This window comes from Telopea speciosissima, chromosome 2 (genome assembly GCF_018873765.1).
Source record: "Telopea speciosissima isolate NSW1024214 ecotype Mountain lineage chromosome 2, Tspe_v1, whole genome shotgun sequence".
NCBI lineage: Eukaryota > Viridiplantae > Streptophyta > Magnoliopsida > Proteales > Proteaceae > Telopea > Telopea speciosissima.
This window is the reverse complement of record NC_057917.1, coordinates 61312975-61326686: the sequence shown is the minus strand read 5'-3', so window position 1 is coordinate 61326686 and position 13712 is coordinate 61312975. Positions and strand designations below refer to the sequence as shown.

At 39.0% G+C, this 13712-nt stretch overlaps 1 protein-coding gene across 1 annotated transcript; it reads right to left on the bottom strand.

The window, feature by feature from the left end:
• Positions 1-380: 380 nt before the first annotated feature.
• On the bottom strand, positions 381-1289 carry LOC122652486 (glyceraldehyde-3-phosphate dehydrogenase GAPCP1, chloroplastic-like). The gene is made up of 4 exons (XM_043846234.1): positions 1140-1289; positions 736-830; positions 586-650; positions 381-490 (listed from the first exon to the last, which is right to left on the bottom strand). The coding sequence occupies exons 1-4, from the start codon at positions 1242-1244 to the stop codon at positions 396-398; spliced, it is 360 nt and encodes a 119-aa protein (XP_043702169.1). The 5' UTR covers positions 1245-1289; the 3' UTR covers positions 381-395.
• Between the last annotated feature and the right edge of the window lie 12423 nt (positions 1290-13712).

Here is a 13712-nt window from a genome sequence, read left to right as displayed (position 1 = left end):
TTGATGTAAGTGGCCCAAAGCAAGCAGACAAAATCAGAATTGGTTTTCCCATGACTGGAACAATCGAAGGGATCTCACTAGTCCAGTTCTCTTCATTTAAAGGCTCTGTGAACCTTTTCAGATTTGTGAATTAGAACACAACTCAGGCTCTCTTCTCTGGACGTCATTATTCATAGGCATGGAACCTCTGGTTCTCTTTCACATTTTCTTTTTTTTCACCAGACAAAAAAAGTTTTGACTTCAAGACGCACCAAGTGCAAAAGCACAAAGACTTCTAAACTCCCTTTTTCTTTTACTTCCAAATTAAATGAGAACATTGTAAACCATTTTTGAACACATAAATCTTGAAACACATCCATTAAAGCTAACAAAAAAGCAACCAGAAGGTTTTCAATCTAACTTAGACAACAAATAAGATCATATAAACCAAAGGTATAAGAAAGCTTACCATTGATTCCAATCTTTGTTTTGCTACTGCTCCGTGATTTTAAACCCAAGAAAGGGGAAGGGGAAAAAAATTAAAAATCAAACCTTTTACAAGCCGAAGAAAATAGCAATGCTTGCAAATAATACTACTCTTACTCTGAACTGTCGGGGGCATCTCTGTAGCTGTGGCTCTGATAGGCTGAATACTCCTGGCGCTGCATTTCCTGCAAAGTTCAAGATAGGAGATGAGGTTCTATCCTCAAAACAACAACAGCATGGTAAATGAGATAAAATGACGGATTGCTTAACTGTATGGAAGATGATTTACAAGAAACACTGGTACCGAAAATGCTAGTGTCAAGCCTAACCGAATCGAGACTTCGATTAACGCTAACAGGAGATGCCTGAGGAAGACAAGGAACCAAATTAAACATAAGGAGATCAGACCAAAGCTATATTAGTAACTAAAATATCATCACCTACTGAACTAAAGCTTATTTTTCATGGTTAGAAGAGTATATGGCTCATTAGTGATTCGTAAGTTATTAAGGGCTTCAGAGAGAAAGAGAGAGATCCGCTCTAAATCCTACGGAGTAGAATTGAATCCTTACAAGAACAACAACATTTCCATCAAAAAGGCCAAAAAAAATTAAAATCCAAACAAAACCACCAGAAAAATCAAAACGATCAAAGCCACGAAAGAAGAAAGTGACCTTGCAGAATTCAGGACCACGAACTCCAGAATCAAAGTGAGAGAGGTCACAGCGAGATCCTTCGATCAAAGGAGCTGCAGATCTGATAAGAGTCGAGAACGCCATGGCCGAGTACCGGGTTTCTCCAACGAAAGAATGAACACCAAAAACCCTAGTCGGCTTGCTTCGGGTTTTCAAAACATGGAATCCAGAATCGGAATCGGATGGGAATCGGTGCTTAAGAACCCTAAAATCGGTTCAGTCTCCCACATTCAATAACAGGGAATTTCTAGGATTTTTTTAGGGAAATTTTCAACGACACGCCCTCCCTTGGACCGTGGGATTAATGCCACCCCGTAGGGAATTTTCATTGAATGATGGGAATGGTGAGAACCCTAAAATGGTTCAGGCTCCCAACATTCAATAACAGGGAATTGAGGTTTTTTAGGGAAATTAAGACGCCCTAGGACCGTGGGAGCCCCCCCCCCGGGGCCCCAAAAAACGAGGGGGTTGGTAGTGTGAGTTAATGACTAAAATACCCTCTAGTTTCCTGTGAAAGGAAAATAGGGCACCCACCTCCATCTTCCATCTTTGCAACCAGCACACCGGAGAACCTGCAAGTGTCCGACTAAATCCCAGGAACTCCACTCGATTCATGCCCTGTGCTTCTTGAGAATGAATGAATGGCCTGCAGCGTGTATCTCACTTGTCTCATGTACTCTGCTCTCATTCTAGCTAGGGCTATAGATTGATCTGTAATTTCCTGATAAAATCGTTGTTTTTATTTTCCTTTCGTTTTTCATTATTGTGATTAGAATTAAGGTAATTAGTGATTCTTGTCAAAGTTCTTGAAAAAAGGAAAACATAATTGAACAAATTTCTTCACTTTTAGCTCATATGTGTGTGAGTGGTTCACTTTGTTCCCCTTTTTTTTCTTCTCATCCTGCAACTTTTTTTCCCCAAATGGGGGAAGTGTGGTGGAAAGGTAGTGTTTTTGTGTTTTTTTTTTTTTTATCGAAAAAGAGAAGTTTGGGAAAAGTTGGTTTGATAAAAATTGTGTAAGGTTAATGGAAGCACCCAAACCAACAACATAGAAGAGTACAGTAAGTAATTATAAAAACTGTGTAAGGTTAAATTAGGATGTTAAATCTGGACTTGGAATTAGGGTTCGGTTGGGAGAAGAAATTTGGTAATTTCAAAGTGGGCTGAAATTTCGCTTCATCAAGTGGTGACTCGATTCTTCTTAAATCTCAATCAATTCATGACATTACCCGAGGGAGTTTAATATGGTAGATTTTTCTAATGAACTTTGAAGGCTTAAACCCGGCTTGGATATTTTGTCTTCGTTTCCAAAGCTAGGGTTTTAGATATTTTGCTCGAGAACAGGAACAAAATCAGAATAGCAGCCAGAGCCATTTTATTGAAGTGATTCTTCTCTACTTGTGACCAAGTGAGTGTGTGCAAGGGTGCAGAAGTGAGAGATGGTCAACGGTGACCAGTTGTAGAGATGGGAAGTGGTTGTCCGTTGCACTGAGGAAGAAGAAGATATGTTCAATTGTTGTAATGGGAAGGGCAAAAATGTCTTTACAAAAATACTCACATGCTTACATCACTAATTAACAGTTAAAATGCTTTTTCCATTAGTTTTTTTGCCCAAATTGAAATTTTGGCCCTTACTAGGGTGGCATTAATTCCACGGTCCAATGGAGGGGGTGTCGATGAAAATTTCCCATTTTTTTTATGTGAATCAGCCATGTCGTATCTATGAAAATCGAGATTGGTCACAGCAAATTCCAATCCAAATACGCAGATTCGGCGATCTGATTAGATTTTTTTTATGAAAAAAAAATAAAGGATACATTGAAAGAGATCGAGATTTACATTTTCTCCTGATATTACAATATTGAAACGTCCTATCATTGCCTTGAAAGCAAAGCGTTGTTATGTGCCTAATGGGGCTCGATCTAATGTATAGGCACTAGATTGGGCCAACCTAATATGAGATAGGTTAAGGGGTTTGACTTAACGTGTTCCATCAACTCTAAAGCTTTTGATATATCAGTCAAATACCTAACATTTGGTATTAGAGTCGGGCACCACGCCATATGTTTGAGTCATAGAAATGGCTACCTAGAGTAAAGTGAAAGTCGTCAAAAAATGGCTATCTATTGCCAGAGTGAGCTACCTAGAATGAGAATCGTCGAGGACAACGGCTGTGTAGTGGTCTGTTATGTGCCTAATAGGAATCAATCTAATGTATAGTCGCTAGATAGGGTCTGGTTTAACGTGTTCCATCAGCTCTGTTAGATATTTGACTTAGTGTATTTGCACCTAACAGAGCTAATGGAACACGTTAAATCAAGTCCTTTAACCTATCTCATACTAGGTTGGCCCAATCTAGTGCCCATACACTAGATTGAGTCCCATTAGGCACATAACGTGTGTCGCATAGAAGCAAAAAAGTCAAAATCCTTAATACAAAAAATGATGTTGTCGAATAGAGACTTCAACTGCAAAAGAGATACAAGGTGCCAAGGCCATGCGCGATGAACGGGGGTAGGAATGAATTCCTAAAGCACCTGATTAGCACTCCACACTTCCTTAATCATCCGTTTTTCTTAGCATAGTCAAGTACCAAAAAAGTTCCCCATACATCGGCGTCAAATTGTTGTCATGTATCCAAAAACCCTACAACAGCCAAAATGAAACGTCCATCTAACAAAATGCAAGAGGCCCATTTAGAAGTATTTAAAATTGGGTTAGAGACTCTTGCGCAAATGAGTATAGGAAACTTCAGAGTAGGAAAAGATGTAGTGACACTGCAATTGGAACACATATCAATATTGTGGTCATAATAAGGGGAAAGAGCAAGAGAGGGGGGATGTATATTCATGTTATTGATCCATCAAAGAATTTTATGGAGTACCAAGGAAGGGTCAGGTTTAGCCCGCCCACAACTAACCTTGTTTCGTAAGTCCCAAATAAAATAGCAAGTTACAAGGAAGAGATAAATTAACCAACCAAGAGGTTGTTTGTCAAGAGATTTATCACTTAGGAAAGAAACATAGAGCAGCGATTGAAGTATTGGAGAGAAACTCATTTCTCAGTCCTAGAGGACCTATAGCCCAAATTCGTTTTGACCATTCGCAAGAAAGAAAAATATGCCAAAGAGACTCAACACATGATCCACAAATAACACAGGTAGGGTCGATCAAGATCCACCTTGAGAGAACAGCTTTGACCGAGATTCCTGCATGTAAAACATGCAAAAAAAAAAAAAAAAAAATTAAATTTGAGATGTAACTTAAACTTCCAAAAGAATTACCACCACTTGAAAATACTGGTATCTTGAGGTGGAGGTGGAGATGGAGGGAGAAAAGGGGTAGCACGGCGAGTTTGTAACCTCCTATCTTTGGAGAGAATACAAACCCATCGATCATCTTTACCTGAGATGGGCATCTTAGTGATATTACAAACAATGTTAATAGGAAATAAAGAAGACAAGAAAGAAAAATTTTCATTAATCACAAAGTTCCTAACAGCAGCATAAGTAACTATCACCAACTCTCTTGGAATAAAAAGATTCCCATAGTCTGTTGGAGGTTGGGTGGCTGCAGCTCTCTCTCTCTCTCCCCCCTATAGGAGGTTGTTGTTATTTATTGAGTTGGCATATGATGACAATAACTCAACCACCACGAAGGATGAAACACCCTTTTGAATAATTTTATTTTGCTTAGTCATATGATACGTCATTACCCAAAAAAAATATGACACGTCACCATATAGGGCTTACTTGGAGGGAGACTTAACAACACATGGTTCACAAAAAAGACCCGTTCTTCTTTCCTCTTACATATTGCATCTTTCATTTGATGTGACATTTTCCATTTTTCTTCTCTTTCTCCATCTTTTTTTTCCCTTATTTTTTTAGAACTTAATTTTCTTTTGTTTTGTTTGGATCCATATAGTCGACCCCATTAAGTTGGGATAAGGCTGAGTTTGTTGTTGTTGTTGTTGTATTAGGACTGTCACAGTTGGTTTATCCTAGAATTGGTCGGACTGAATCAGTTTCGATCTAAGAATGAGAGACCAAAATCAAACCAAACCAAATCAAACCATTAAGAAATTTTGATTTTCGGTCGATTTTGTTTCAGTCCGATACGAAGTTTCGATTTATTTTGGTTTTTCAATATTGAGTTAGTACCGAGTTATAGACTGGTCTGCTTTCGAGTTTGAACCACAATGGAATCCTACATTAATTACTTGTAATGAAGAAAGATTTGAGAAAAACACTTTAAATCACCATCCCTAAGTCAAACTAGTACACAATTGGAAATACGAAAATTGATTTGATATGTACATATTGTAATCCGAACAAAAATAAATCGATTGAAAGAAAAAGATGACTAATATTAAAATCAATGGATAAAAAGAGTTTATAGCAAAACCATTGTTACAAAATCAAATCATTTTTTTTTTCATTGTAAAAGAAAGAACTTTACGTCTTACACGCAGAAACGCAGCGAGAGATGAAAGGAAAACGTGTTCAGAACATCTCTGGGCTTTCAGAATCAAAAATAGAAATGAGACAGCTGCTAATCACATTAATTTTCAAAAAAAAAATAGTAGGGAATAGAGCGCCATGTCTTTCATACCTGAAAACGAGGAGGAAGCGACAAGTGGCACGACATGTCTTTTGTAAGGACGGCATGACAGGGATTTTGCCATGATGTAGGTTCACAACCTGGAATGGAGGGATCCCGATTTTAATGGGAAATAAAATAGAATTTGATAACCTAGTCCCATGGCCGTTCACAACCTCTGTTTGCCGATGGATCCGAATCTGATGCCCTAGGACTGGATTTGATGGGCCAACTCAGTCTGGGCTAAGCGGAGCCCATTTTATATATTCTGCTTGACACACATACTGGACAGTCCAGGTTGTGAACCTTTGTAGCCCTCATGAGAAAATAAAAAGGAGAAACAAGAATCGTGAGTCCTCTGATTCGAATCGGAATTGGTGATAACAGTTTCGTAACACACTGTCATGAATCAGAATCGAATCGTGCGATCTGATCCATATCGTCCGATTCCGATTCGTCATCTTCTTTAAAACCGATTCGTTTCTCATCGCCGGAATCTCATCTCGTCATCCGCTAGGGTTCTTGATAATCCAATCGTTTCTCAGAATTGGAGTTTGATACGAGCATTGAAAAAGTAATGAAAGTCATATTTGGATTTTCCTAAACAAGTAGCGACGATGCGAGGAGACTCTCTCCAGAAGTGGGAGTTTACTGGTATTGCTTGGTTTCTTCTTCCAGCTTACTCATACCATCTCAACTGTTATTTGATGGATCGAGTTTCCCTCCACCCATGCCGGCCCATTCATCATGGGGTGGAGAGCATGGGAAAAGGTATCAAGAGGGACCTTTATCGCCTACAGTTCCCTACCTGGTATAATTCCTACAGTTTTCTAACAAGGGGGCGAAATGACCATTCCAGCCCCTGATCTGAACACTCTGCCCGAGTGGGGTCCACCCCCCTCTTGTTAGAGGACTATAGGAACCATACCGGGCAGGGAATCGTAGACGATAAAAATTCTATCAAGAGGGTATTTGGAACATACCCAAAACCTAGGAGGGGTTTGTGAACCGTCCTCTTTGGGTGGAGGGAAACTTTTAGTCCGTGGTTGTCCATCAGTTTATCTGGTCTTCACATGGATCTTTCTTGTTATTATTATTATTATTATTATTTTGGTTCTAAAGGATCTTTAAGTCTTGATAATGAAGAGGCAACTCCAAACCCAAATTGTAAGTGTAGCCAGAGACCAGTCAAATGGCCTGAGAGAGCAAATTGTAACCAAGGTCTCCATAGTCATGTCAAGGCCCAATGTTATCTTAGGCCTGATATGGACCTAATTAGCCCAGACTTGACCCACTAATCTGCTCAAAATGCCTTGGTCAGGCTTTCATCAAGTCCTAACCCCTAATCAAGCTATTCCCGATGTTTAAAACGATGAAACAAGTAGAACTAGTTCATGTGGCGGTTTTCTTCGTTTCTTTATAATATAATGGGCGCTTGAGTCCAACCTGAGAAAACCCAAGCCCAACTGTGGGCCTAAACAACTTTGCTTAGGTTGGGCTCGGACTATACAATCTAAAACCTCAGTTCAAATTGAGCCAGGCTAGGTTTTGCCTTCCAGGACCATAGGTTGTGCTGCTGGTGGCAGCTCTAGTTTCCTACCATGAATGTTGTTTTGTTTATCAAAAAAGTAGGACAATAAAGGGATTTAGGCTCGGATACAAATATTGGATAGTTCAATCCAAAAGTTTAAAGCATTAGATGAAGAGAGCTCCTCAAGTATATAAATGCAATCCTGACCAAATCAAATAGATGTGGGACTATAATTCTATAACTCCTAACATCTCAACAAGGGAAAAAAGAGCTCTGTCCGAGAGCATGGCCTACGTCAGTACTCTCTCTCTCTCTCTCTCTCATATAAAAAGACATATCTACCCTTATTTGGGGGAAAAGAGAGAGAAAAAGAGACACAAGGAGCTTTGGGGTAGGGATTATTATCCTCTCAAATTCCTAAAGCTCGACAATGCGATAGCGTTAGGTGAAGATGCCGACACATGGCAGTTCGGACATCCAAGCACTGCCATATATCCGAACTGTCACATGTCGGCATCTCCACCTAGCACTGCCGCACTGCCGAACTATAAGGAATTGGAGAAGAAAATTTTCCCTGGCGTAGACCACATCAGACAAAGAACCACTTCGCAATCTTATACAATCTTCTTGGATTGTTTAAATTTTCTTCTTCTTGAATTGGAAAGGCATGGTCAGCCTTGAGCAAACTTTTTAGTAGTGCATGGATCACAATCAAGGGTGGTTTTGGAAGGAAATCAGAGGGAGCTGACAGAGTCAAGTCCTTAAGAGGGCCTTCCCTCTCGGTACTTCTCCATCCTCTGATTCTTCTTTCTGCCTTCCAATTTATAAACTGTTATTTCGCGATTCCAACAATTTTTCAGGACTTGTTCCATTTATGGTTCAAACAATTGGATCGGATTGGAACTATGCCTGATTTTCAAATCTTATTTTGAATTAGTCATGAATGCACTTAAAATTTCATTTTAAACCATTTTTTATTCTTCTAATTAATAAAAAAATAAAAATCATTAATGAAACTTACCCCTCTTGTAGCAATATCTATAAATTTTTGAATAAAAAAAATCTAAAAAATCACATAATTGTGGAAATTTTTGTTGGTTCTTCATGATTCCATTTTCTAGGGTTTCGACCAATTTCAATCAATTCTCCTTTATTTTGATTCAATTTGAAATTGATGAAAACCAATGGAGAAAAGTTCTCTGCGTCCCACGTAGGGGCCACGCCCACTCATAGTAGGGGGTGAAATGACTACCTTGCCCCACATGAATGGCAAAAATTCCGTCGCCCAATGTACCAACATGCGCTCTTTCATTTTCTAGCGCGTGCGGCATGGCCCCTGTGTCCCACACAAAGAACGATGCCCCTACTTTTAAACCCTGACGCTAACTAGGTACAATGGTTTGACATAATACACTTGGCAATGTTCGGTTTTTTAGCTAGAATTTTGGATTGAATAATAAATTCTCCTTCGTTTCACTTTGTAAAATTAAATAGTTTATAGGGATAAAGAACACTAATAGGTCACACAACACGGCGTGTACCTACGCTTATAGAGATAAAGGACGCTAACTAGTCGCGCAGCGCAGCGTGTACCTACAGCAAGACAGCTGTGTGCGAAATGACCTGTGTATCCCTGTAGAAAGATGGAAAAGACTAGAGGTGTGCCAATTATTTCGTGCGCAGCTGTGTCTGGGACAGGTACACGGTGTGGTGCGCGATCGGTTAACGTTCTTTCTCCCTAATTTATATTATCCAGTGCTGGGTATAGGCTGTTACATATGTGAACAGTAATTTGAGTAATAATACAAACATGGGTTACTTTAAGACAGAGTCAGTATATGATGGAAGGAATTAATAACAACTTTTCAAGGTACGATCATAGTTATTAATGACCTCAATCATTAATTCTCAAGAAACTAGGAGGTGATCAACCATTTCATATATGAACTTTGTTTCTCTTGAGGTTTGAACAAAAACCCTAAAAAAATTACAGTAGCCATGACCCTTTAAGGGTTCAGGGTTCAGAGTTCAGACAAGCAAGCCTGCGAATCATCAAACATATAAAAATGAGTACATGCGTAACAGTAGTATCTCGAGCAACGAGTCCTAATGACCTCATAGCTTTTCAATTAATTAATTAATTAAGTGAGACAATATGGCACAGAATAGGAAGAGAAGGAACAAGAAGGAACCTCTATTGCCCAACATTTGGAATTTCGAAGCCCTTGAATTCCCTAAACTAAAGTTGATTTTGAAAGGGGACATATAACTCCTGCAGTGTATAAGCACGGGAGGGAAAAGTATGATTATTAGGCTATGTTTGGCTTCTAAAAGTATGTTTATATAAATTAATGCATTTTGGTCCAAGTCCCGGCATTTTGCTTACGTCAAACCAAAGCATGCTTTCGTTCCATCTGAGAAACTCGGGGTCTCTTCTGATAACTTGGAGGGAGAAAGAATGTCATCCGGTCACGCAGCACGGTGTATCTGCACCTAGACATAGTCATGCATGAAATGATCGATGCATTTCTGGTCCTTTCCATCTTTTTAGAAGGGGTATACTGATCATTTCAACCGAGGTTGTGTTTGGGCGTAGGAACATGTCACACTGTGCGACAGGGTGGCGTTCTTTTTTCCTTATTTAAAACAGAGAAAAAGATTTTTGAGCTGACTGCCTACTGCGGAGTATACACCAGCACTCTTTGTCTCTCTCTCTCTCTTACATCCTTATGTATTATACCGTTTCACTGCTCTTCATTAGTGTGCTCCCCCATCCCTTTTGGTTGAGAACCCTGATCTCCCTTTAAAATAACAAATCATACTCTAATTTATTTTTTGGTAACAAAACCATATACTAATTGATACACCTAAATATGGCACACATGTAGGCAATTGACAGGTGGCCAAGCCAGTCACCATAAGATACGAAGCTATCGTATTTGTATCATTTTTGCTTGAAAATCTAACTTAGGCATCGAAGAATCTCTCTGGGAGTCAGCTCTGGACATCTCTTGTGTCTCTAATTACGTTGTCTTTGTAGGCAAGCACAACAAGTAAATCAGGTAGATCCTGTTGAGTTCGGTTCCTTTGGACGTACCAACAGGTGAACGTACATGTGAGAGCCAACCACATGTCCTATTTTTGTCATTTACAAAGGGAGGAGGGGTATTTATAGAAACAAAATTAAAATGTGATTGGGTCTCACATGTACGTTCACCTGTTGGTACCTGCAGATGATCCATCGCGGATCCAGTTTCTACGACAACATACACTAATTAAAGTTATTAATTTAAGCCCTTAACATGTATGCTAGCAATGGATTCATTAGGGTTTTTCACTCTAACCTGACTACCCAAAACATAGTTTTAATGCACTAGCAAGTGTAGTCTTTTTGCAGAAAATAAAAGAATGGATAACCTAACATGGATTTTAAGCTTAGAGATGTCAATTAAAGTATCAGCACAGCTTCTATTACACTACTAATTACCTGTTGAATTTTTTTCCCCTCTTAGTGCACTATCAAGCACTTTGCAGGTGACTAGCCAACTATGAATTCAAGTTCTTAAACTATGAAGACATCGATCACCTCCATTAATTAGACGTTTTAACTCAAGACTGGTCAACCCAAATCCGGAAGAAGAAAATGGTTGGGTGAGTTAGAGTTACATATGGTCCAGCCAGAGACAAGAATTAATTATAAACCTTGAATTGGCTAAACGTGCATCCTCCAGGTTTAAAGTTATAACAGTACTGAAGAGGAAAGCTTATAACTAAAGAAGTTCACAAAGAGCAGAGATTATAGGTGGGTGGATACCCAAAAAATAAAAAATAAAAAATAAAAATTCCATTTGCTTAAAACAAACTTTAATTACTTCCTTAATTATTGCATAAAGAGCTTTTGCTTACGTCAATCCAAAGCACGCTTTAGTAAAATTAGTAAGTCGAGGCACACTTTAGAGTATGAACAGTTAAATATGCTTCACGCATAAAACAAAAATAATTCCCATAATCTGCATAATCAGGAAGTAATAACATAATATAAGGTTTTTTTTTTTAAATGTTTCCATCAGAACATCATCATTTCAATTGTCCTAAATTTCACCAATATGTAGAATTGCTTAAAAAGGCTTGGCTTACTGGGTCTGAATTAAATGAAACTATCTAGCTTTCTTGCTTTCTTGAGAAGAGATCTCCTTGCAGAGTCTGGTTACTGTTTCACTATTAAATTGTCCTTGTTAGTGTGTGTGACTAGATGGAAGTTGCAGCACTTCTGGTGTGTAGCACACAAGGTTAAGATACTTGGATTGGAATCGGTTGAATTGACCGAATGAACTAGGAATCGATGAAGGTCAGTTTCGATTAAACCCGATTCTACATAATACTAGAATGAGTTTTTTACAATTACCATCTCAAAAACTTTAATATCTATTATCACCCCCCTAAAAGCTTTCAAACAATTGTTACCCTCCCCTGTTGCATACTAATAACTAACTGGCCCCCACCGTTACATACCCGTAACGGAGGGGGATAGTCATGAGAGTGTGCAGTTGTCACGGATTTTTAGGACCAAAATACCCTTATGTCAAAACGAAATAAAACAAATCTTCAAATGGGACCCTTCCTCTTCACTTCCTCTTCACTTCACCATCTTGTTCACTTGCTCTTCACTTCACTTGCACTTCATCATCTCTTCCTTCACTTCACCTGTTGCAACAAATCGGAGGAAGGACTTCGTCGGTGGCGCTACAGCACCCATCCCCAAACTTCGTCGATGGCGCTACAGCACCCATCCCCGAACATTCTCAGAGTAAAGAGATAGCTAGCAGTAGAAGAACATAACAAATAAAAATCTCAACTCCATGAAAACCCTACTATTTTTGTTAATGGGAAATGGTAGCTCCACTGTAAAGACTTTATTTTTCTTTAATGGGTATAATCCCTAAAGTTAATCAAACACCATTATGAAAATGACCTCTCTAATGATAAATTAACCACTCTCATTGATTCAAATCAAGCCAAATGAGATAAACATGCCAAAAAAAACATAGAAACACCAAAATTCATTTCCATGGATTCAGATTCAAGAAGTTAGGGTTTGAAAAAAAAAATTCAAACGTTAAGGTGGATTCAGATTCAGGAAAGCCCAAAACCCTGAATTAAAATTAGAGGTTAACAGAGGAATAAAATAGAAATCGACCTCTGATCTCTGTAGCGTTTGGAGAAGATGGTTTCTTCTATGCGATTGATGCCAGTGGGAAACCAGATGCGGTATGATGGGAGACGAATGGGAGTTCATGTGCAAGGGAAGAAGAAGAAGAAGAAGAAGAAACACCTCCCACCTTCTTCTTTCTCCTCTACGAACCAGAACCTGAAATCCTCAAATCCCTTACCAAGACCAATTTTGAAGTAGCTGTCATGGTTCCAAATCACCAATATGTCATCAAATCAAACCCTCGCAAACGAATGGGTCAAAACCAATCTTCTCCCCTTCTATCCACGATCGTTTCAGAGCAAACCCTCCTCGATTACACCCAATTCTGTGTTTCTGAATGAATTGGATCCTAAAATGGGAACAAAATTGCAAAAAACGAAATGGGTCTCCTAAATCTTTCCACAGCATGCCCACGTAGGTTTTCATCAAAAGGAACGGTGACAGGTTCAAATGGCCCATCAAGGGTCGTCGGAATCCGGCCATGAACAACGGACAAATTCTCTAAATACAATAGAGTGATCGAAATCAAGGACAAACAGAACAACAACTTATAAACCATTCCTAGGGTTCTTCCCATTTGATTGATTTGATTTGTTTATTGGATTCTTATCAATTTTTTCTTTTGGGGGTTTCTTCTTTTTACTGTTCGTATTCTTGTTTTGCTTCCTCTATACACGCCGATGAAGTTCGGGGATGAGTGCTGTAGCGCCGCCGATGAAGTTCTTCCTCTGGTTTGCTACAATAGGTGAAGTGAAGAGGAAGTGAAGAGGATGAAGTGCAGGTGAAGTGAAGAGGAAGTGACGAGGAAGGGTCCCATTTGAAGATTTGTTTTATTTCGTTTTGACATAAGGGTATTTTGATCCTAAAAAATCCGTGACAATGGCACGCTCTCACGACTAACCCCCTCTGTTACGGATATGTAACAGTGGGGGCCAGTTAGTTATTAATATGCAACAGGGGAGGGTAACAGTTGTTAAGTTTTTAGGGGGTAATAGTAGATATCAAAGTTTTTGGGGTGGTAATTGTAAAAAACCCTACTAGAATTTGACCAAGTTAGGCCAAGTCATGACAAGTCCGACCAATTCCTAGTCAATTTTGGAACGATTAAATTTGAAATCGATGGAGATCAATACGGTATCTAATTCTGAGTTTTAAAACCTTAGTGTTACCCCAAAGATTGTTAGAGTACAAGGGAAAAGGATCAACTG

Bases quoted from the DNA above. Each gene is read 5' to 3' on its own strand.
- LOC122652486 (XM_043846234.1), bottom strand. From the start codon at position 1,244: ATGGCGTTCTCGACTCTTATCAGATCTGCAGCTCCTTTGATCGAAGGA. The intron at 831-1,139 runs GTCACTTTCTTC...TGTCTTCCTCAG, and splicing joins GTGGTCCTGAATTCTGCAAG to GCATCTCCTGTTAGCGTTAA. The intron at 651-735 runs GTTAAGCAATCC...TGAACTTTGCAG, and splicing joins TGTAAATCATCTTCCATACA to GAAATGCAGCGCCAGGAGTA.